This window comes from Schistocerca serialis, chromosome 8 (genome assembly GCF_023864345.2).
Source record: "Schistocerca serialis cubense isolate TAMUIC-IGC-003099 chromosome 8, iqSchSeri2.2, whole genome shotgun sequence".
Lineage (NCBI taxonomy): Eukaryota > Metazoa > Arthropoda > Insecta > Orthoptera > Acrididae > Schistocerca > Schistocerca serialis.
In genome coordinates this window covers 143143605-143167020 of record NC_064645.1, presented here as the reverse complement: position 1 = coordinate 143167020, position 23416 = coordinate 143143605, and the positions used below count along the sequence as shown (strand labels likewise).

Here is a 23416-nt window from a genome sequence, read left to right as displayed (position 1 = left end):
TTGCTGAAGATGGTTCCAAAACCTCTGTGCACTGCTCTGGAGATTCTCCTTCACACTCATGTGTTAGCAACTCTGGCTGAGAAAAAATTATGGAGTCTGATGGGTGTTCACCTGACTGTGAGTGTCTTTCGCTGTCACTTGTGGCTGCCTCTCTTGAGCAGGAATATCTGATGTTGTTGGTCGTGCTTCCCGAGCACAGTCCATGAACCTCATGTGTTCACAGCCATGATCTGTTCTGTTTGAGGCTCTGGCAAGTGGTGCCTTTTACCATCTTCTTGTTTTTGACGCAGGTACCTCTGAGGTTCCTCCACTTCGTTTTCCAAGTCTCGGCTGCAAATGAAAAAATGTACCGGTAACGTATTCTTGTAGAATGTATAAAGAAAATAATGATTGTGGCAGATGTCTGAAGTAGAAACAATCACATTCAAAGAGATCTCTAATGTTAATATCATAAGAAAATGCCTCTTATGATTATGCTACTATTCCCATTCAAATATGAAATTCTCTTTCCGTATATGATCCTCTAGTATTGAGTATTTGTCCTGTGACGGTTTTCAATTATTCTAGCCAGTAAGTATTTTCTTTGTCATCGAAGATTTTTTTCCACATACTTGGCAAGTTGACAAAACCAGAGCGGTAGAATTTAAACCTGAAGTTGAACATTCTACCATTTCATGGCAGTAAAACAAATGGGTATTAAAATATCGAACTATATGAGCAATTGTATGATCCATGTGAACCCTTAACAAGCTGAGCCTGTCACAGCCATGGAGACATACACTATAGTATCTCATAACGCAATTAACTGCAGAGCAAGACATGTCGCATTTTCAATAAAGGGCAGTTTCGTTGTTACTACAGTATCACATTTGAGTAACAGAATACCTTTACAGCAAAGACAACCAGGCGACACCTCTTTGAAGCTACATACAATATCCTATTTCTGTTAGGTTAGTGGTGTTTAACGTCCCGTCGACAACGAGGTCATTAGAGACGGAGCGCAAGCTCGGGTTAGGGAAGGATGGGGAAGGAAATCGGCCGTGCCCTTTCAAAGGAACCATCCCGGGATTTGCCTGAAACGATTTAGGGAAATCACGGAAAACCTAAATCAGGATGGCTGGAGACGGGATTGAACCGTCGTCCTCCCGAATGCGAGTCCAGTGTGCTAACCACTGCGCCACCTCGCTCGGACCTATTTCTGTGTTATCCATACAAAACTCAGTCGGTAAATTCTTTAGTGACTGTAAATGTTAAGCAAGCAACAATGTTTTCCATCATTGGCAAAATTATGTGAAATATATTTCTCAGAATATCGGAAATATTACTTTAATTTGTATTATGAAAGAGTTGCGTGGAATAGCATCTTCTGTAGTTAGCGTTAAAAACAAGTGTGGGAATAACACACGACCTCAAAATATACAACGTGGGGAGAGACAATGAATTTTCGTTTAAATGGAACACAATTACCATACATCAAGACCGATTTTAACAAAGGTGACGGTTCTTTTCTCTTTCCACTTTCTATGTGTAGTTTTCCATTTTGATGGCATTGTTGCTTACATACTTCCAGATGCTTTAAGTTGCAGTATGCACTAGATGAATTCCAATACTTAATAATATACTTTACTACATTTTTGCTTCTGTGGAACTTAAAATTTTACAAAAATGTTTACCATTTTGATCCAGTTTAGCAGCTATATCCCTCCAAGCTTCAGTATCATACAAATAGTTGTATTCTCTCACCCCCCCTCGTTTTTCTGCGTTCATGATGCGTGCACTACGATCTGCAAGACAAAAACTGCCTCGCGCCACTGCTTCCAGTGTGACAACAGAGCAGTTGAATGCGCCAACAGAGGCAAGCAGCCACTCCGGCTTGCGGCGTATCTGTAATCTGAGACAACCCGGCCGCGGCCGGTGCGTCAGGCCGCGTGCCGTTGGTTCAGAGACGCACTCTGTGTGACCGCCGCCATACAATAACGAGCGATTCAAAAGTGCGGCCTGCCGGCTGCGGTTCAAGGCCACAGGCCGGATGGCCAGGCTGCCTTCTGTCTGGCCAAGCCTTTACCTGTTGCAGATATCATACTCCGTCTGCTGGTGGCCTGGGTGTTTTCTGTAGGCTGGGCTATGTAACATTCCCTGGCAGCACACACACTATTAATAAAATGAAATGACATTTAATTGTACTATGTACGCCACTATGAAGCAATTTGTATGTACTGTAATTGTTTAACAAAAAATATTATTTAATTTAGTATAAAGGACATTCGTTATTATTGTAATATTTTCTGTAATAATATTCTCGATGTATTTATGATTGTAATATTTCTATACTCATAATGTAATTACGAAATATGTTAATATTTGCGATAAAAAAAATGTAAAATACAGCCACAGAGGAAAATAATGTTGTAAGATTACAAAGAGATGTTAATGGTCAGCAATAATATAAATAGCACTGCATGGTGTGTATTCTTTGTCGTCTTCCTCGAGGGCTGAGAGAGAGAGGAACCTGTGACGTAGCATTTTATGAATGAGTAGACTTCTTTTGTCTATATCTATCTTTAGCCGCCATTAGAGGAGAAATTACAAAGTAATGTAAGTTTAATTATTGTTATGGTCTAAATACATTATAGTTCATCAAAATTGTGTATTACTAATGTAAATTAGCTTGCCCATGTCATCTATAATATTTCTTTAAAGAATATTCAGCATTTTTAGCGATTATCGTTGGTGATGCTGGGCTGTGCCGCGACCGAACGATTTGCAGCGGCGGCACATTTAAAAAAATTGTTCCGCTAAAAAATTAACCAAACCCGTAAATCGGGAGCAGATAAAATTAACAGTGAATTACTAAATAATTTTCTTTCACAGCGATCCTGAGGCTGACGGAATTTATTACTGGTTTTACATTTGTGCATTCATAGGCGGATAATTAACGTTCAAGTTGTCAATCTGTTGATTCTTTCAATTTCTAAAGCAAATAACTTAAACGTATAGTGAAGTGTGTTTTGTCAATGATAATTAAACGTTCAGGTCGGCTTGGCAATATTTAACCATTTTATGCTAACAGAGACAGTCTTGTGTTCCATAGCTAACGCCGGGAAAGAATTCAGTAACTATTTAAAAAACCACTGCATTTAGAAAATGTGTGCCAAGGCCGAAATACGTAAAAAATTTAATTTATACAATTTTCAAATAAATGTTATTAATCATATAGTATGAATTTATCAGCATGAGAGGGTTGCAAAGGTTCACGTAATTTTAAATGTGCTTAATTCTGTCTAAATGAATTTTTATTACCACACGTGTATTCAGGGGATTCTTTGAAGACACTGATCATTATTTAATCTGCAGTGAAATTGGTATTGTGAGCCCGAAAGTGCAGGAGGTCAGGTCCATACGTAGGAGGATAAGAGTGGAGAAACTTCAGGATAAGGAAATCAGGCACAAGTACATAATAGCGATCTCAGAAAGGTACCAGTTAGTTGAATGTAGTCAATTACAGTCATTGGAAAAGGAATGGACAAGGTACAGGGACACAGTACTAGAAGTGGCTAAAGAATGTCTTGGAACAGTAGTGTGTAAAAGTAGGATGAAGCAAACAGCTTGGTGGAATGATACAGTCAAGGCAGCCTGTAAATGGAAAAAGAAGGCGTATCAAAAATGGCTACATACCAGAACCCAGGTAGGCAGAGGAAGTTATGTTGAAAAAAGAAACGAAGCCAAACAGATAATTGCAGCATCCAAGAAGAAATCGTGGGAAGACTTTGGAAACAGGTTGGAGACTATGGGTCAAGCTGCTGGAAAACCATTCTGGAGTGTAATTAGCAGTCTTCGAAAGGGAGGTAAGAAGGAAATGACAAGTATTTTGGACAGGTCAGGAAAACTGCTGGTGAATCCTGTGGATGCCTTGGGCAGATGGAGGGAATATTTTGAAGAGTTACTCAATGTAGGTGAAAATGCGATCAGTAATGTTTCAGATTTCGAGGTAGAATGGGATAGGAATGATGATGGAAATAGGATCACATTTGAGGAAGTGGAAAAAATGATCAATAGATTGCAGTGCAATAAAGCAGCTGGGGTGGATGAAATTAAGTCGGAACTCATCAAATACAGTGAAATGTCAGGTCTTAAATGGCTACACAGGATAATTGAAATGGCTTGGGAGTCGGGACAGGTTCCATCAGACTGGGCAAGAGCAGTAATCACACCAATCTTTAAACATGGAAACAGAAAAGATTGTAACAACTACAGAGGTATCTCTTTAATCAGCGTTGTGGGTAAAATCTTCTCAGGTATTGTTGAAAGGAAAGTGCGAGTATTAGTTGATGACTAATTGGATGAAAATCAGTGTGGGTTTAGGCCTCTTAGAGGTTGTCAGAACCAGATCTTTAGCTTACGGCAAATAATTGAGAAGTGTTATGAGTGGAACAGGGAATTGTATCTATGCTTTATAGATCTAGAAAAGGCATGTGACCGGGTTCCTAGGAGGAAGTTATTGTCTGTTCTATAAGGTTATGGAATAGGAAGAAAACTTTTGCAAGCAATTAAAGGTCTTTACATGGATAGTCAGGCAGCAGTTAGAGTTGACGGTAAATTGAGTTCATGGTTCAGAGTAGTTTCAGGGGTAAGACAAGGCTGCAACCTGTCTCCACTGTTGTTCATATTATTTATATTCCCGGCGGGGTCAGGGATTTTCTCTGACTCGTGATGACTGGGTGTTGTGTGCTGTCCTTAGGTTAGTTAGGTTTAAGTAGTTCTAATTTCTAGGGGACTGATGACCATAGATGTTAAGTCCCATAGTGCTCAGAGCCAGCCTCAGAGCCATATTATTAATGGATCATATGTTGAAAACAATAGACTGGCTGGGTGAGATTAAGATATGTGAACACAAAATAAGCAGTCTTGCATATGCGGATGACTTAGTTGTGATGGCAGATTCGATTGAAAGTTTGCAAAGTAATATTTCAGAGCTAGATCAGAAATTTAAGGACTATGGTATGAAGATTAGCATCTCCAAAACGAAAGTAATGTCAGTGGGAAAGAAATATAAACGGATTTAGTGCCAAATAGGAGGAACAAAGTTAGAACAGGTGGACGGTTTCAGGTACTTAGGATGCATATTCTCACAGGATGGCAACATAGTGAAAGAACTGGAAGCGAGGTGTAGCAAAGCTAATGCAGTGAGTGCTCAGCTACGATCTACTCTCTTCTGCAAGAAGGAAGTCAGTACCAAGACTAAGTTATCTGTGCAACGTTCAATATTTCGACCAACTTTGTTGTATGGGAGCGAAAGCTGGGTGGATTCAGGTTACCTTATCAACAAGGTTGAGATTACGGATATGAAACTAGCTAGGATGATTGCAGGCACTAGTAGATGGGAACAATAGCAGGAGGGTGTCCACAATGAGGAAATCAAAGAAAAACTGGGAATGAACTCTATAGATGTAGCAGTCAGGGCGAACAGACTTAGATGGTGGGGTCATGTTACACGCATGGGAGAAGCAAGGTTACCCAAGAGACTCATGGATTCACAGTAGAGGGTAGGAGGAGTCGGGGCAGACCGAGGAGAAGGTACCTGGATTCGGTTAAGAATGATTTTGAAGTAATAGGTTTAACATCAGAAGAGGCACCAATGTTAGCACTGAATAGGGGATCATGGAGGAACTGTATAAGGGGGGCTATGCTCCAGACTGAACGCTGAAAGGCATAATCAGTCTTAAATGATGATGATGATGATGATGACACGTAAATAAGGGGTTCTACAACAAAGTTCGTACTGAAAGAGCAAAAAACAAAAATATTTAAAAGCAACATTTTTTCTCCATTTTCATTTTTTATTTACATAATAAATATATAAAAATATTGTTTTTTTATTTCATTAAAGCTACGCATAGCCCTTCACCTGAGCTAATTTGTAACACTGGGGGAATCTCAGCGTTATTAGAGGTTTTTGCAGTTTGTGTAGTGTAACTGCGGGGTCGGCATGTCGGAGTCTATAAGATTTTGCCTGCGTTGAATAAACGGTGAAGTGGATATAAAATATTCTCGTCCCCTTGAGTAGTCTGTTGCGAAAATAATTTGGAACTGTTTGTGGCATTGTCCTGAGGAACTGTCTCGTTAGACAGCACTGACTGATCGTAGATAATAAAATCTTTTCCACACAAAATGACATTTGCACATATACTGATCTTCTGAATATGCTTCCCACGACGTTGTTTTGGAGGCTTGGGCTTTTATATAGAAGTGTTGAAAGTATTAATCTGAGTGGTTTCAGAAATTTTATCTGCAAAATCAGAAATGTTGCTTCACAGTATAAAATCAAGTGTGCCAGAAGATAATTCTTTTCTGAAATCTGCTGTCAACTGTAATTCTTTAACGTAATCAGAATGAATATGTTGTTCGTTAGAATTAGAAGTAGGCTGTTGACATAAATTCGAACTGTTCAAAATGATTCAAATGGCTCTGAGCACTATGGGACTTAACTTCTGAGGTCATCAGTCCCCTAGAACTTAGAACTACTTAAACCTAACTAACCTAACGACATCACACACACCCATGCCCGAGGCAGGATTCGAACCTGCGACCGTAGCGGTCACGCGGTTCCAGACTGTAGCGCCTAGAACCGCTCAGCCACTACGGCCGGCTCGAACTGTTGTGACCATTATTCTTACAAGCTGTGACATCATATTGGACTGGCTTATCTTCGATAATAAAACTCTGTTTGCTCAAAATAACATTTGCATCCGGGCTTAAATTCTGAATGTGACTTCCACGAAGTTGTTGTGTTTCATTTTCTTTAGTAATTGACATCGTCTTCTTGTAGCTGTTAATTGTGAGTTCTCACTGTAGGTTGTCATGATTATACGTAGCTGTTTTGGAAGAGATTAATGGATTGGTGATATATGTGTGGTTTCACAGGAATCCACAGCAATAGTAGACCGAGCAGAAGTGTTGTCAGATTAATTTTGTTTCCAAGAATGGGCTGCTAAGTATGTCAGTGGGCTGTGATCGGTATACGTAGTTTGCGTTTGCACAGTATTACTTGCACAATTCAGAGATCCAGTGTAAGGGAAATCGTATTCTTCTTCAAAAAAATTAGCATTGTGACGCAGTGACAATGTACTATACTGGTATGCGTCACGGAAGGAAACAAACTCTGTTCTTTGTTGAGACTGAATGTGGCGTCCTATGTTTGATTGTTCGCATCATTAATCTGACTGAAATAAAAGTTATTTGTTGAGGTTTGATTTTGCTGTATGAATCTGGTTTCCAAATGGATCGGTGGGAAATTGCATTTATCAGCACAAAGGTCGACTGAAGTACAATTGTTTGCACACGATGAATCGGAAAGCTGTGGTGTGAACGGAAGGTTTTCTCGACAAAAGATGGCTTTTAGTGTACCATTTTTCGATTGACAGAAAACTTCTTTAATGTTAGTGTCATGCAGGGCTTGATAAATTCACTATTAACCGTTTCAGACTGCGTGGGTGGCTCAGCAGAGAAGTCACGTTCGTCACTCCAGACGGTATTGTCGTCAGTATCAATGGGATATATTGAAATTTCTGACGTTGGAAACTTAGCTTTGTTATCAGATTTCAAGGCACAACGTGTTAATTAATGTTTTTCGAAATAATTAAACTGCTGTCGCTAACGGTAGCGTTGGAGGAAAAACTGACCATTTTATGGTTCAAATGGCTCTGAGCACTATGGGACTTAACTTCTGAGGTCATCAGTCCGCTAGAACTTAGACCTACTTGAACCTAACTAACCTAAGGACATCACACACATCCATGCCCGAGGCAGGATTCGAACCTGCGACCGTAGCAGTCGCGCGGTTCCAGACTGTAGCGCCTAGAACCGCTCGGCCACTCCGGCCGGCGACCATGTTATGCCGCTTAATAGAGGTAATGGTTAATTTCTCAGTAAAATTTTGATAGGTTTCATTACATTGATGTCTTACAGCATTAATATCATCTCTTAGTGGTTTGGTACTGTCTACACATTGCATGGCGATGGCTTCAATTTTCTGATTTGATCCATTATAAATGGTACGTAGATGACACACTGCTGTTAGTGAAATGGGATACCAAAGACATCACAGACATTCTAAATTACTTCAATAATCTACATGAGAAAATTAAATTTACAGTGGAACATGAGCAAAATAAACGCATCAACTTTCTGGACCTAAATATTACAAGACGCAACAACACATGCATATTCAAAATTCATAGGAAAAACACAATGACGGACACCACAATCCTTGCAACTTCATGTCACCCAAATATTCATAAACAGGCAGCTTAGAGGTCAATGCTACATAGGGCAACTGAAATACTATTGAACCAAGAAAACATGCAACAAGAAATAAACACAGCGAAAAAGATTGCAGTTGCCAATGGGCACTAGGCTTCTATGTTTGACACAATTCTAGACAAAGTGGAGAAAGAGCCCAGTACAAACTGCACCAGAGAAGAAAAAGAGGAAAACAAATATATATCCAGTATCCCATACATTGGCAATGTATCACAGAAGATTGCTAATATCTCCAAAAATTACAAAGTAAAAATTTTCTACATCTAATAAACTACAACAAAAACTAATACACAATATAAAGTGCAAGCATGATCCATACTCAGACTCTGGAATATACAAGGTCACATGCTAGGAATGCTCCATGTTCTACCTGGGACAAACAGGCCGAAATTTCAGCGTGAGGTACACAGAACACATAAAAGCATACACACACAACACAGACACTACATCAGCCATAGCAACACATATACATGATACAGGACACCCATTTGGAAAAATAGAGCAAGATGTCCAAGTACTCCACAGACTAAATAAAGGACATAAAATGGATTTGCTAGAAGAACTGGAGATATATTCACATTACAAAAAATATGAAGATAAAATGTTAAACGAAAAACTTGACAGTGAATCAGTAAATTTATTCAGATGTTTCGATAGTATACTTAAATAAAACTAGTAACGCATAGAAATAAGCAAAATTGTAAAAAAAGTTTGGCTTTTCAAAAACATCTGACAACTGAAGCTACATTACTTACAATTTATTCACAAACAATAAGATTTAAACAGCAAGTATTATCTAACTTCATTAATCCAACTTAAATGCAAATCATAAAATTACACATAGCTCTGTTAACAAATCTTAAAAGCATTACAAAAATGAAATGTCTGACTAGACTTTTTGTCAAAACCGTTTACGTACGTTCTGTGGTTACTCAACAATCACAAATTACCAGCCAGCTCATCTATACTAGCGATTCATAATTTTACCTTATTTGCATGAAGACATCTGCTTCCATGTTCAACAGTATTGATATACCTACATTAATCTAACTTTTGGTGGCTTCACACAGCACACCCCAAAAACTGCCTACTCCGTCGTCTTTCCCTCCCTACCAGTGAGCTCCCAGTGCTCTCTTACTTCAACATAGCAGTACAGTATCTTTGGCTCTGTGCATGCGCAGAGTCAGCGCTCCACATTATCGAGCCTATCAGAGACATTTATTGTTTATAGCATATTAGTTTCTTTTTAATTTACTAATATTACTATCTTATTCTGGTGCCACATACAAGTGCGCCCCAGTATACACCATTCACAGTTAGGTACCCATACAGTAAACAGTTGTCCATGTACTCTGAATCAGGTAGCGAAAATTCAATTATAGCCACCCTGTATGTAGATTTTAATGGATGTTTCCTTCGGATACGTCTACTGACATCTTTCTTGTCTTCTACCGGTTGGAAATGCTGGACATTCTGATGTGTGTCCTCCCTTCTTTTATCACGCCCTACGAATTCTCCAGTGCCTTCAGATCCACTTAAACTCCCTCACCCAGCTTATAAAGCTCCAACCCTACTTTTCCCTCTTGAACACTGAGAGTGCTACGTAACCCGTAACCTTGACAGTACCCACCCGCTGGCTTCCCACCTTCTCACTTGTCGTGGAATTCTGACGCACCCCTACCACCGTATTTCCGGTACTCACTGCTCCTGGCAATCTGCAACGCTTCTACCACCACTTTCCCTTAACACTTCACCTCCACACCCTTCATGTCCTCTCCAAACGAAACTTTAATCGCCTTTCCTTACCCGACCATGAAATCCATCCTGACATATACTCATACTGCCAAATCCACGATAACTCACCCCATCTCCTCTTGTCAGGGCTCCTTGGTTCAAATGGTTCAAATGGCTCTGAGCACTATGGGACTCAACTGCTGTGGTCATAAGTCCCCTAGAACTTAGAACTACTTAAACCTAACTAACCTAAGGACATCACACACATCCATGCCCGAGGCAGGATTCGAACCTGCGACCGTCGCGGTCGTGCGGTTCCAGACTATAGCGCCTTTAACCGCTCGGCCACTCCGGCCGGCTCAGGGCTCCTTCCTCTCCACTCTTCTCCCCATTCCTCTCCACTCTCTGAAATTCTGCTTCCAAACATACGCCCACACAAACACCTTCCTACACACTACCTCGAATGCTACATTCCCATGATACCCCTATCCCTAGCATTCTACGTCCACTCGTCTCTTCACTCATCCACATACCTCTTTTAATCAATCAAAACATCAGCTCCTTATGTTTTAACTTATGCCACTCTCAATTTGTCTTTTATAATGTGAGAAAAGTTCAGTTAACATCAACAATATATATATATATATATATATATATATATATATATATATATATATATATATATATATATATATCGGGGCGGTTAGTAGACCCGCAACCGAGCGCCTCCCCAGGTGGCGGATAGGGAAATGCCTCCTAGATATAGGTGGTACCGAGGAAATGAAATATTCGGGGCGGACCAAAACCACTAGTAGCGTCTGTTGCCACAGTGGGCGGCTACAAAGGCGTCTGCTCCACATGTAAGTGGCGGCCTCAACCAACCTCCTGATCTGGAAAGTCAAGTTGTAGTCGGCAGCGTGCCATACATCCAACTACTAAACATCATGATGGTACAACGAGAAAAATCTCATTACCCCGAGCCCCAGTCAATAGACTTGGATCGTCGTGAGCATCGGATTCCGGGGGCTCACGGACATCATGAGAAGAATCGGAGCTTCTCAAACTCCCTCAAGACCAAACGCAAACACTACATCGGCACACTCAACGTGAACACACTGATGAAGACAGGAAAGATGAAACAACTGACAGACACTCTCGAAAAATTTCAAATCAAAATAAGTGCACTGTAAGAAACACGATTCACAGACGAAGACCATTTCAACACGGAGAATTTCAGAATATACAAAGGAAAACCATCGAGGCAACTGAAAAACTTAAGGCTTTTTGGCACAGGATTTGCAGTACACAGGTCCATCACGGACAGCATAATCGACTTTTCGTCACCAAACGAAAGAATCGGCACCATCACAGTGAAATCAGCCAATAAATCCTACACAATAATCAACGCACATTCACCGACTAATGACTACAACAGGAAAAACCCGGACGAAATTGATGACTTCTGGACGACAATGTAAGAAACTATCAGAAACATTCCTGCACATAGAGTCAAAATAATACTGGGAGACTTCAACGCTAAACTCGGAACAGAAAAGATATACAGACATATCACAGGAAAACATACTCCACACAAGGACACCAACAAAAACGGAAAACATCTGATAGACTTTTGCAAAAGCCACGACCTCGCCATTATGTCAACAAAATTCAAGAAACCAACACAAAACTTACCACATGGAAATTCCCCAGCGGAAAGCAAGAACTACAAATCGATCACGTAATAGTCCAGAAAGACTCACAAAAAGAAATTTTGAACACAGACACCCATAAAGGCTACTTCGACTCAGACCACCACCAACTACAGATCAGGATTCGTCTTTTGCCCAAGAAAAAGCTCCAGAAGAACAAAATTGTTAGACCAGATCCAGAATACGTTACTTTAAACCAGACACAAATATTACACAAAATTAAAATGGAAAAAACGACAGACTGGCACAACTTTCACGAAGAATCCGAGAGGCCATGAAACTAGCACAAGCACCACGCACACGGAAACACCGTTGGTGGAACCACACATGTGACCAAGCTATTGACCAACGAATCAGTGCATGGAAAAAATTTAGTAGCCATAAATCCCAAGAGAATTGGACGAACTTCTTGAAAACACAGAAGCAATCAAGCAAAACATTCGCAGTGAAAAACGACAGTATGACAAACGGCGACTGACAGAGATCGAATCGGACTTCATGAAGAACAATACAAGAAACTTCTACAGAATGTTCAGAGAAAATATGACTGGATATCAACCACCCAACTTGTGCTTCAGAAGACTGGATGGAACCCTAGAAACCAAAACCAAAAACAATTGTGACATTCTGGCAAAGTACTTTGAAAAACTGCTCAACATGGACCCCCCTATGGAAGAAATGATGACAGAAACGAGCACATACAATCCAGATAGTGAACCTCCAACTCTAGAAGAAGTTAAAGAAATAATCAAGTCACTCAAGAATCGTAGAGCACCAGGAGAAGATGGCATCATCGCGGAAATCTGGAAGTTACAAGACCCAGAACTCACCAAAGACATCCACAGGATCTTGGAAGACATCTGGAAGACCATGAAAATTTCTGACGACTGGAAAACTGCCCTGATACACCCACTACACAAAAAAGGTGACAAAATTGACCCGAACAACTACAGAGGAATATCCCTACTACCGGTCACATACAAGATCCTCTCTAAAGCTTTAATGAACAGACTAGAATGCCAGACCGACCACTTGATTGGGGAATACCAAGCAGGCTTCCGTAAAGGGCGGTCTTGTGCGGAACAAATTTGGAACCTCAAAATGATTTCACAACACAAACAGAACCTGATCATTACCTTTGTTGACTTCAAAAAGGCGTACGACTCTATCGACCGGAAAACTCTCTTCAAAATTCTAGCAGAATACAAAGTAGACAACAAAACACGAGCTATCATAGAGCAAACTTTAACCAACACGACCTCCAAAGTAAAGTTCTGTGGGGAACTATCAGAGCCCTTTGAAATTCGCACAGGTGTCCGACAAGGCGGTGGCCTCTCACCTCTCCTTTTCAATCTGGTGTTAGATAAGGTCATAAAAGAATGGGAAACATCACAACAGGTGATAACCTTAGGAAACCTACAGATTAAATGCCTGGCTTTTGCAGACGATTTGGCGACTGTCACGAAGGGTATAAAGGAAACAAAAGACGCAATTGAAAAACTGCACGAAATCGCTTCCAAAACTGGACTACAGATCTCTTACGAAAAGACACAGTTTATGAGCACAAAGAAACTCTCATCTCTGAACACAAAGTATGGCACGATTTACAAAACGGCAAACTTCAAATACCTCGGTGAAACACTACAATGAGTGGACATAACAGAGACTCAAACGAAGAAAGAAAGACTAAACTGGACAAGGCATACAAAGTAGTGTGAAATCATTACAACAAGAAGTCCATCTCACAAAAAGCCAAATTACGCCATTACGACACGGTGGTGCTCCCCAAGGCACTATATGCAGCAGAGACCACACTAATCCTAGGGCATACACGTATCAGACAATTAGAAAAAGTAGAACGGAAAATACTTAGGAAAATATTTGGTGCAACTAACAACAATGGAATATGGATCAAGAAACCTACAGAGGAACTGTACAAACATACGGAGACAATCACAGAAAAGATTAGGAAACGCAGACTACAATTCTATGGACACCTATACAGAATGCCATCACACAGGCTGACCAAACAGATCTTTGACTGGGTAAGCACTAGAAACAACAAATGGGTGGCAGAGGTAGAAAACGATCTGAACCAATTCAACATAACAGCAGACACAATAAACGGCAGAATAAAATTCAGAAACATCATTAAGAAAAGTAAACTACATGAGATACAGTGTGACAAACGAACAGGCATAAGATGGACCAAAGAACGCAAGCAAGATCACAGCCAGAAGATGAAAGTAATATGGGCAACCAAAAAGGCAATCAAGATGAAGCGGAAGACACAAAGCCGACAAGAAGCATGGACAGAGGACCGGAAACAGAAACACAGCGAGCGAATGAGGGAAGTTTGGGCAGCAAGGAAGGCAGTAAAAGGAACTGGCCATGCAGTTTAGTCCAAATGCGCTCTTTAAGGGCAAAACACCAATTTTTATATATATATATATATATATATATATATATATATATATATATATATATTCGTCAACACATCAGCGTTTTATATTTTTACTTATGCAACTGACCGACTGTTTTCTTATTGTGTAAAGCATTTCATACTTTCTATCGCTATGTCCAGTTTTATAATATGTGTCAAAACATTTTACTATCACGTGGTTGAAGAGTGGCGAATTGTATCCACTGACAGCCCACTCCTCCGCTCATATGGAGCGACAGGGATGAAATAACAATAAAGGAAAGAAAACCGATGTAATGTGTCTTCGATATCTAGCTGATGCTTAGTATTTTTGTTGTTGCCCAGAGTATTGCTAGCTTAGTCAGGAAACGATGATGTGCAAAGCATGCAGGTTTTTGCCAGTCAAATTTTAGGTCTAATTTGGTGATCCTCATTTTACACACTAGCTCCCGTCGAAGACGTTACCCCGCTGTATCCAAGTAAGTTGTATGAACATTTGATATGGAAGAAACCCAAGTCCTGAAATGAGGGGACAGTAAACTACAAATACGCTTCGCATTTTGCAATTGGTTCCTCCACTTTGGCGTCTGCTCTACTCATCATATAGAAATTGGAAAAAGTCGGAAGCCTTCGGACAAACAGCATATATCTTTCGTCACTTGCACGTTGACCTTTGAAAACTTAAAATATCATAGTGGCGTAGCAGCAAGAAATTTATCGTCCAGCACGAGCGAGCTGAATGAACCAAGCACACTGTTGCCCCTTAAATCATATTAGACACAGAGGTCTGTTGAGTAGTCATCATTTCTTTCTGATACTACTTTGACAAAATGGCATTATAGAAACGACAATGTGACAACAGTTTGCATTTACAGTACTCTGCTAAGTCTAAGGCTGCTGCTCGTAGATAGCAACATAGCGAGATTCCAACTAATGTACTTCTTCCAGTTACTCCTTAAATCATCTTTCTGCATTAGGTTTCCTCTGGATCAGTTTTGCGACCCCTCTATGCCTACGCCGTAGGCAGGAACCGTCCTGCCATGTTCCCAATACACACTTCCCTGGGACACACATGATGTTACTTCTGCATCTATCTTTGTCTATGATCCAAGATAGTATGCTGATTCCTATCCCTCAACGGCAAATCCTTGACTCAGACGATCGTACTTTATAGTAAGCGTAAGTCAAAATGGTTCAAATGACTCTGAGCACTATGGGACTCAACTGCTGAGGTCATTAGTCCCCTAGAACTTAGAACTAGTTAAACCTAACTAACCTAAGGACATCACAAACATCCATGCCCGAGGCAGGATTCGAACCTGCGACCGTAGCGGTCTTGCGGTTCCAGACTGCAGCGCCTTTAACAGCACGGCCACTTCGGCCGGCTAAAGCGTAAGTCGAATGCTTTTCGGAAGTCAAGAAATACTGTATCTATCTGTCTGCCTTGGTCCGCGGGTTTGAGGATGTAATGAGAACTCGAAATGGTCTGCATATGATCAGTGTGCTCGGAATCGGTGCTGTTTGGCATAGAGCAGGTAATTCTATCTGAAATACGTGCTTCCTGCTACGGCTTGCCAGTCCGACACCCTACTCGTTTATCTGATGAGAAATGGCTCTCGATGTGCGCTTGCGTTGTGGCCATTTTTTCCAGTTGTCCTTGTTCCAGGGGAAGTTTTCATTTTCCGTGCACACTTACCCCGTAGTTGTGCGTGGTGTAGCCTTACATTACAGCCCTGTAACTAAACTTTAATTCTGTTCATAGCCTCCCGAGTAATCTCCTTTTGCTATTTTGCGGTGTGCTTATCAGCTTTCGTTGACAAACAATGAAACACTAGCAACTTGCGTGGGTAAATTATATTGTCTTATCCACAATCACAAAGCCAGGAGCACTTGCAGATCTCCTTCGATTCCAGTAGAGTAACGAAGTTATCATCCAACAAACTGAGACATAAAACGATAGCACAATCTACAAATATTTACAATATGTATGAAATTAAAACATTATGCTTTGATACTCTGATATCACTCTCTGCGTAGGGAAGCTTCCAGATAATTCATAATATGATCAGTTACATAGTACCATTACAGAAATGTTAGAGAACTTTCAAAGAAAGAAGCAACGATGAGGTACTCTACATGTAATAGAAAAATGGTCCTGAGTGTAATATGATTTTAACAGTTTAACTATATATCACTAGTGTTCCGCCTACGTACACGGATGCGCTAGACCTCTTCATATGTACATGGCAAGCGTACATCAAGCGAACAAGCGAAGCATGGTCCGAACTACAAGCTGAAGATTTTACATGGCAGTGGCGATTATAATAATATTTAACAGTGCCCACTACGATACGCAATAAAAGAGCTAAATCATAGTACACAACGGGGCAGTGTGCGGTAGGTGCCATAATAAGCGGTAGGTAATAGAGCCCACCGTGGTAAAAGCACGCGGTGAGTTCTCCAGACTCTGCAAGTGACGTCGCGAGACAATCACGATTACACGCTGAGACCTTTTGCGGACGGCCATTGCCAGCCTCTTTGTCCCGGCCCCGGTGATGAACTCTGACTGGAAAAGGGGACGAAACGACCCTAAATCTCTCCCAACTAGCTGTCACACTGCGAGCGCACATAAAGAAGCCGGACGGGCAATAAAAAGCCACACGTGGAGACCGCGACCATACTGCACTGACCAGAAAACAGCCCTTCCCGCAGTCGAACATAAAGGAAGCTATCTGCCCGCTGCAGGATAAACAAAGCGGACATTATAAAACAGCCAATTCCGCAAGCTGACTGTCTGCTCCTATTCTGTAACAGCCTCTTTGTTCAAGGCAAATGCAGTGCTGAAGGCAAATAGTGTACAAGCACTATCAAAAAGCTGGTGCCGTGAGAAACGAAAGAAGACTTACTTCACACGAAGGCATGCTTGTGCAGCACTACTCCTTCTCACAATGATCTGCGAGGTCGGTAATGATTTGATGATCCCTCTGGTCTATGTGTGACGCGCACATTTGATACTTCTGTTGAAATCATCTAAAGGCGTAAACAGTGACGCATAGAGGAGGTGAGCTGCCCCTCATCGTTTCAAAAGAAGGGAAAAAAAATGTTAGGATCTTCGCACACAGATTTAACAGCCTGCCTTGCAACACAGATACACGTATTAATGCAATTTCATTTCGAAGAATGCCAGATCATGTAATAGATATTGACTGTCACTAAATACACTGATGTGCGAAGGTTAAAGACGAAAGTGTCACTCACGTGATATGTCACTGCCAAGAAACATATGATCCCCTGCCACATGATTCTTAGTACTCCTTGTGATCACCGCGGACGGGAGTGTTCTCTCTGCAACTTTATCCCGTTCTCGCCACATGATTGATAAGGAGTTTTTGTGACAGAGCGTTCCCTTTCTCTATTTCGGTTACCATATTACACTATTTTCACCGAGGGTCACCCGTTTTGAGACACTACCTTGAACCCGCACTGAGCTTTGAAATTTTCTGCAAATCATTCTTTTTTTGCACTACTGGCCACAAAAATTGCTACACCAAGAAGAAATGCAGATGATATAACGGGTACTCACTGGACAAATATATTACACTACAACTGACATTTGATTGCATTTTCACGCAATTTGGGTGCATAGATCCTGAGAAATCAGTACCCAGAACAACCACCTCTGGCCGTAATAAAGGCCTTGATACGCCTAGGCATTGAGTCAAACAGAGCTTGGATGGCGTGTACAGGTACAGCTGCCCATGCAGCTTCAACACGATACCACAGTTCATCAAGAGTAGTGACTGGCGTATTGTGACGAGCCAGTTGCTCGGCCACCATTGACCAGACGTTTTCAATTGGTGAGAGATCTGGAGAATGTGCTGGCCAGGGCAGCAGTCGAACATTTTCTGTATCCATAAAGGCCCGTACAGGACCTGCAAATGCGGTCGTGCATTATCCTGCTGAAATGTAGGGGTTCGAATGAAGGGTAGAGCCACGTGTCGTAACACATCTGAAATGTAACGTCCACTGTTCGAAGTGTCGTCAGTGCAAACAAGAGGTGAACGAGACGTGTTACCAATGGTACCCCATACCATCATCCCGGGTGATACGCCAGTATGGCGATGACGAATACACGCTTCCAATGTGCGTTCACCGCGATGTCGCCAAACACGGATGAGACCATCATGATGCTGTAAACAGATCCTGGATTCATCCGAAAAAATGACGTTTTGCCATTCGTGCACCCAGGTTCGTCGTTGAGTACACCATTGGAGGCGGTCCTGTCTGTGATGCAGCGTCAAGGGTAACCGCAGCCATGATCTCCGTGCTGATAGTCCATGCTACTGCAAACGTCGTCGAACTGTTCGTGCAGATGGTTGTCGTCTTGCAAACATCCCGATCTGTTAACCCAGGGATCGAGACGTGGTTGCACGATCCGTTACAGCCACGCGGATAAGATGCCTGTCATCTCGACTGCTAGTGATACGAGCCCGTTGGGATCCAGCACGGCGTTCCGTATTACCCTCCTGAACCCACCGATTCCATATTCTGTTAACAGTCATTGGATCTCGACCAATGCGAGCAGCAATGTCGCGATACGATAAACTGCAATCGCCATAAGCTACCATCCCACCTTTATCAAATTCGGAAACGTGATGGTACGCATTTCCCCTCCTTACACGTGATATCACAACAACGTTTCACCAGGCAACGCCGGTCAACTGCTGTTTGTGTATGTGGAATCGGTTGGAAACTTTCCTCACGTCAGCGCGTTGTAACTGTCGCCACCGGTACCAACCTTGTGTGAATGCTCTGAAAAGATAATCGTTTGGATATCACAGCATCTTCTTCCAATCGGTTAAATTTCGCGTCTGTAGCACGTCATCTTAGTGGTGTAGCAATTTTAATGGCCAGTAGTGTAGTATAAAGTAAATATGTTTTATTTATTTGTCTCTTAAGTTTATTTTGCATCCAGGCTCTGGCAAAATTCGTCCAAGAAATTTATCGCAGTTTTAACAATCGTTTTGTAAATTTATTTTGTAATGATTTGTTTGCTCTCTAGCAGATCTTTGGTGAACTGTGCTCTTGATCCTTTGTTTCCTTTCGTTTTTGTGAAGACGCGGCAAACAGGAGAAGCCTCACAGTAACTTATATATATTCTGGAGCCTGGACTGACTAGTGTAATATAGGATACATACAATGACGGAAGAAACTGCAACACCAAGAAGGAGTTGTGCGACATAAACGGAAGTTGGTAGGCGTGTTTCTGCATCCGAAAAAAGATGTCTATTAAAATTTTTGCACAAGTCACTAAGAGTGGCGCTAGTAACGCCACTGTGGGGATGCAAATCAGGTTTTCTTTAAATACACACTGTAACGGTCTTCGCTACGGTCACAGGTTCGAATCCTGCCTCGGTCATGGATGTGTGCGATGTCCTTAGGTTAGTTAGGTTTAAGTAGTTCTAAGTTCTAGTGGACTGATGACCTCAGATGTTAAGTCCCATAGTGCTCAGAGCCATTTTTTTGTAACGGTCTTGAGCGTTAGTCACCTTTCACATTGGACATGTTGAGATGATGTAATTTGTAAGTGGGCTGCTTCTGTGTTGGCAGCGCTGTCCAGCGCTTTGCACTGGATCTCTGGCTGCGCTTTCTTTGTAAGAGACTCTGTGGCTGGTTGGACTCGTTGTTGGAAGTTAATCGCCAGTAGTGTTAGACAGTTGGAAGTTAGTCGCCAGCAGTGATGGAAGGGCTGTTGTGCAGTTGAACAGCCAGCAGTGATGGATGTCAGATGTGAGAAGTTAGCACTGCTGGAGGGAAGAGGTCTGAAGTGTTAGCGTAGGCTAACGATCTGTACACGTTCGACTTGGATATTGAATGTTATCCATGATTATATACCTTTGTACTAGATGTCAATGACGATTTATATTCGTGTCTGAACTGGATGTCACATTATGAACGTTAAAAAAAGTACATTATTTGGATTGCAACAAAATCTTTCCTTTGCTAACCACATGCCTATTAGTAGTTAGTGGCTTCAGTAGCTCTTTTTTTTTTTTTTTTTTTTTTTTTTGAGCCGTCAGATTGCGTTGCGCTAGGACATTGTGGGTCTCAATCAATCAGCGATTTAAGTGCAGACTCACACATTTAAATAAGGAAGTTTCAAAATCAAGAATGGCTTTAGGGTAATAAAGACGCCATTATCAACACCTCACTGAATTTCAATGATGTCATGTAACAGGGTTACGAGAATCTGAATGTTCCTTCTGCGATACTGCAGAAACATTTGGCAGGAATGTAGCCACTGTACACGGCTGCTAGCAGCGGTGGTCACGAGAGTGTACTGTGCCAAAGACTTGACTCCAGACGGCCACCACGTGGCACCACCGAAATGGAAGACCACTGTGTTCGGCATATAGCTCTGACGCATCGTACTGCATCTGCAGCGGCAATTTGAGCAGCTGTTCACAGCAGAGTGACACAAAGAATTGTTACCAATCGGTTACTTCGAGGACAGCTCCGAGGAAGACGCCCTGTAGCGTGCGTTCCACTAACCTGCATTCCACAGACCCCAAACCGCCACCATTTGTGACTTTAAGGCGTCAAGCGAGAGCTCTTTGGAGGGCAGGGTGGATCTCTGTTCGTTACCTATTGAGATCTAGTTCTGCCTCCGTGCCAGTGATGGCCATGTGTTGGTTAGAAAGAGACCAGTTGAGGGCCCCCAACGAACCCGTCGGCGTTCTGGACACACTGTACCTACACCAGCATGTATGGTGTGGGATGTAATTTTGTATGACAGCAGGAGCACTCTCGTGGCTCTACCATGCGCCTTGACTGCGAATTTGTAGGTCAGTCTGGCGATTCGACCTGTTTTGCTGCCATTCATGAAGAGCATTGCATGGTGCGTTTTCCAACAGGATAACACTCCCCCACCTACCGCTGTTTTAACCCAATGTGCTTTAGAGAGTGTCGACGTATGACCTTGGCCTACTGGATGATGATGATGATGGTAATGATGTTTGGTTTGTGGGGCGCTCAACTGCGCGTTTATCAGCGCCGGTACAAATTCCTAACCTTTTCTCAGTCCAATCTCGCCACGTGCGTGAATGACGATGCAATGATGAGGACAACACAAACATCCAGTCATCTGGAGGCAGGTGGAGATCCCTGACCCCGTCGGGAATCGAACCCGGGACCCCGTACTCGGGAAGCGAGAACGCGACCGCGAGACCTCGATCTGCGGACTTGGCCTACTCGAGTACCATATCTGTCTCGAATCGAGCACATGTCGGACATCATCGTCCCTGTGGTGACGGACCAAGTGCAACAAACTGGTAACTCCATCCCAGGAAGTGACATCCGGAACCTGTACAACACGATGCGTGCACGTGTGCAAGCTGGGATTCAACATTCTGGCGGTTGCACCGGTTGCATATCACATTTGCAATGGCTTACCTTGCGCTTACATTAAGCTGTGAATATGCAAAAGTTAATCACTTAAGTATGTTATCAAGACAAATACACTCCTGGAAATTGAAATAAGAACACCGTGAATTCATTGTCCCAGGAAGGGGAAACTTTATTGACACATTCCTGGGGTCAGATACATCACATGATCACACTGACAGAACCGCAGGCGCATAGACATAGGCAACAGAGCATGCACAATGTCGGCACTAGTACAGTGTATATCCACCTTTCGCAGCAATGCAGGCTGCTATTCTCCCATGGAGACGATCGTAGAGATGCTGGATGTAGTCCTGTGGAACGGCTTGCCATGCCATTTCCACCTGGCGCCTCAGTTGGACCAGCGTTCGTGCTGGACGTGCAGACCGCGTGAGACGACGCTTCATCCAGTCCCAAACATGCTCAATGGGGGACAGATCCGGAGATCTTGCTGGCCAGGGTAGTTGACTTACACCTTCTAGAGCACGTTGGGTGGCATGGGATACATGCGGACGTGCATTGTCCTGTTGGAACAGCAAGTTCCCTTGACGGTCTAGGAATGGTAGAACGATGGGTTCGATGACGGTTTGGATGTACCGTGCACTATTCAGTGTCCCCTCGACGATCACCAGTGGTGTACGGCCAGTGTAGGAGATCGCTCCCCACACCATGATACCGGGTGTTGGCCCTGTGTGCCTCGGTCGTATGCAGTCCTGATTGTGGCGCTCACCTGCACGGCGCCAAACACGCATACGACCATCATTGGTACCAAGGCAGAAGCGACTCTCATCGCTGAAGACGACACGTCTCCATTCGTCCCTCCATTCACGCCTGTCGCGACACCACTGGAGGCGGGCTGCACGATGTTGGGGCGTGAGCGGAAGACGGCCTAACGGTGTGCGGGACCGTAGCCCAGCTTCATGGAGACGGTTGCGAATGGTCCTCGCCGATACCCCAGGAGCAACAGTGTCCCTAATTTGCTGGGAAGTGGCGGTGCGGTCCCCTACGGCACTGCGTAGGATCCTACGGTCTTGGCGTGCATCCGTGCGTCGCTGCGGTCCGGTCCCAGGACGACGGGCACGTGCACCTTCCGCCGACCACTGGCGACAACATCGATGTACTGTGGAGACCTCACGCCCCACGTGTTGAGCAATTCGGCGGTACGTCCACCCGGCCTCCCGCATGCCCACTATACGCCCTCGCTCAAAGTCCGTCAACTGCACATACGGTTCACGTCCACGCTGTCGCGGCATGCTACCAGTGTTGAAGACTGCGATGGAGCTCCGTATGCCACGGCAAACTGGCTGACACTGACGGCGGCGGTGCACAAATGCTGCGCAGCTAGCGCCATTCGACGGCCAACACCGCGGTTCCTGGTGTGTCCGCTGTGCCGTGCGTGTGATCATTGCTGGTACAGCCCTCTCGCAGTGTCCGGAGCAAGTATGGTGGGTCTGACACACCGGTGTCAATGTGTTCTTTTTTCCATTTCCAGGAGTGTATATTCACGTGATTTCATTACTCTAGATTAATTAATCTTTATTACTTCGATTTTTTTCTCAGTGTAGTACATCGTTACAGGAATCAATTTACTCAATGTTTGTAAATACGGTTGTGAGTTTTTTTGCAAAAGGAAATTCTATACATTGGAGATGGGAACAAAATTGTTATAGAAATCTACTCTGGATTACAGAAGACTACCTGTAACTTGCAAGAGTGTACAGGAAAACGTTTGGTCCCTTTAAAAGTAAAACAAATTATTACTAAATGTGATGACAGATTTTTAGTTAAA

The 23416-nt window shown here is 42.7% G+C and overlaps 1 protein-coding gene across 1 annotated transcript in view; it reads right to left on the bottom strand.

The window, feature by feature from the left end:
• Positions 1–209: 209 nt before the first annotated feature.
• The window catches only part of LOC126416874 (uncharacterized), a 197771-nt gene continuing 174564 nt past the window's right edge, over positions 210–23416 (bottom strand). Inside the window, exon 3 of the mRNA XM_050084757.1 lies at positions 210–330. Within this exon, the coding sequence (XP_049940714.1) occupies positions 210–330 (121 nt within the window). The remainder of the gene's footprint in view (positions 331–23416) is intronic.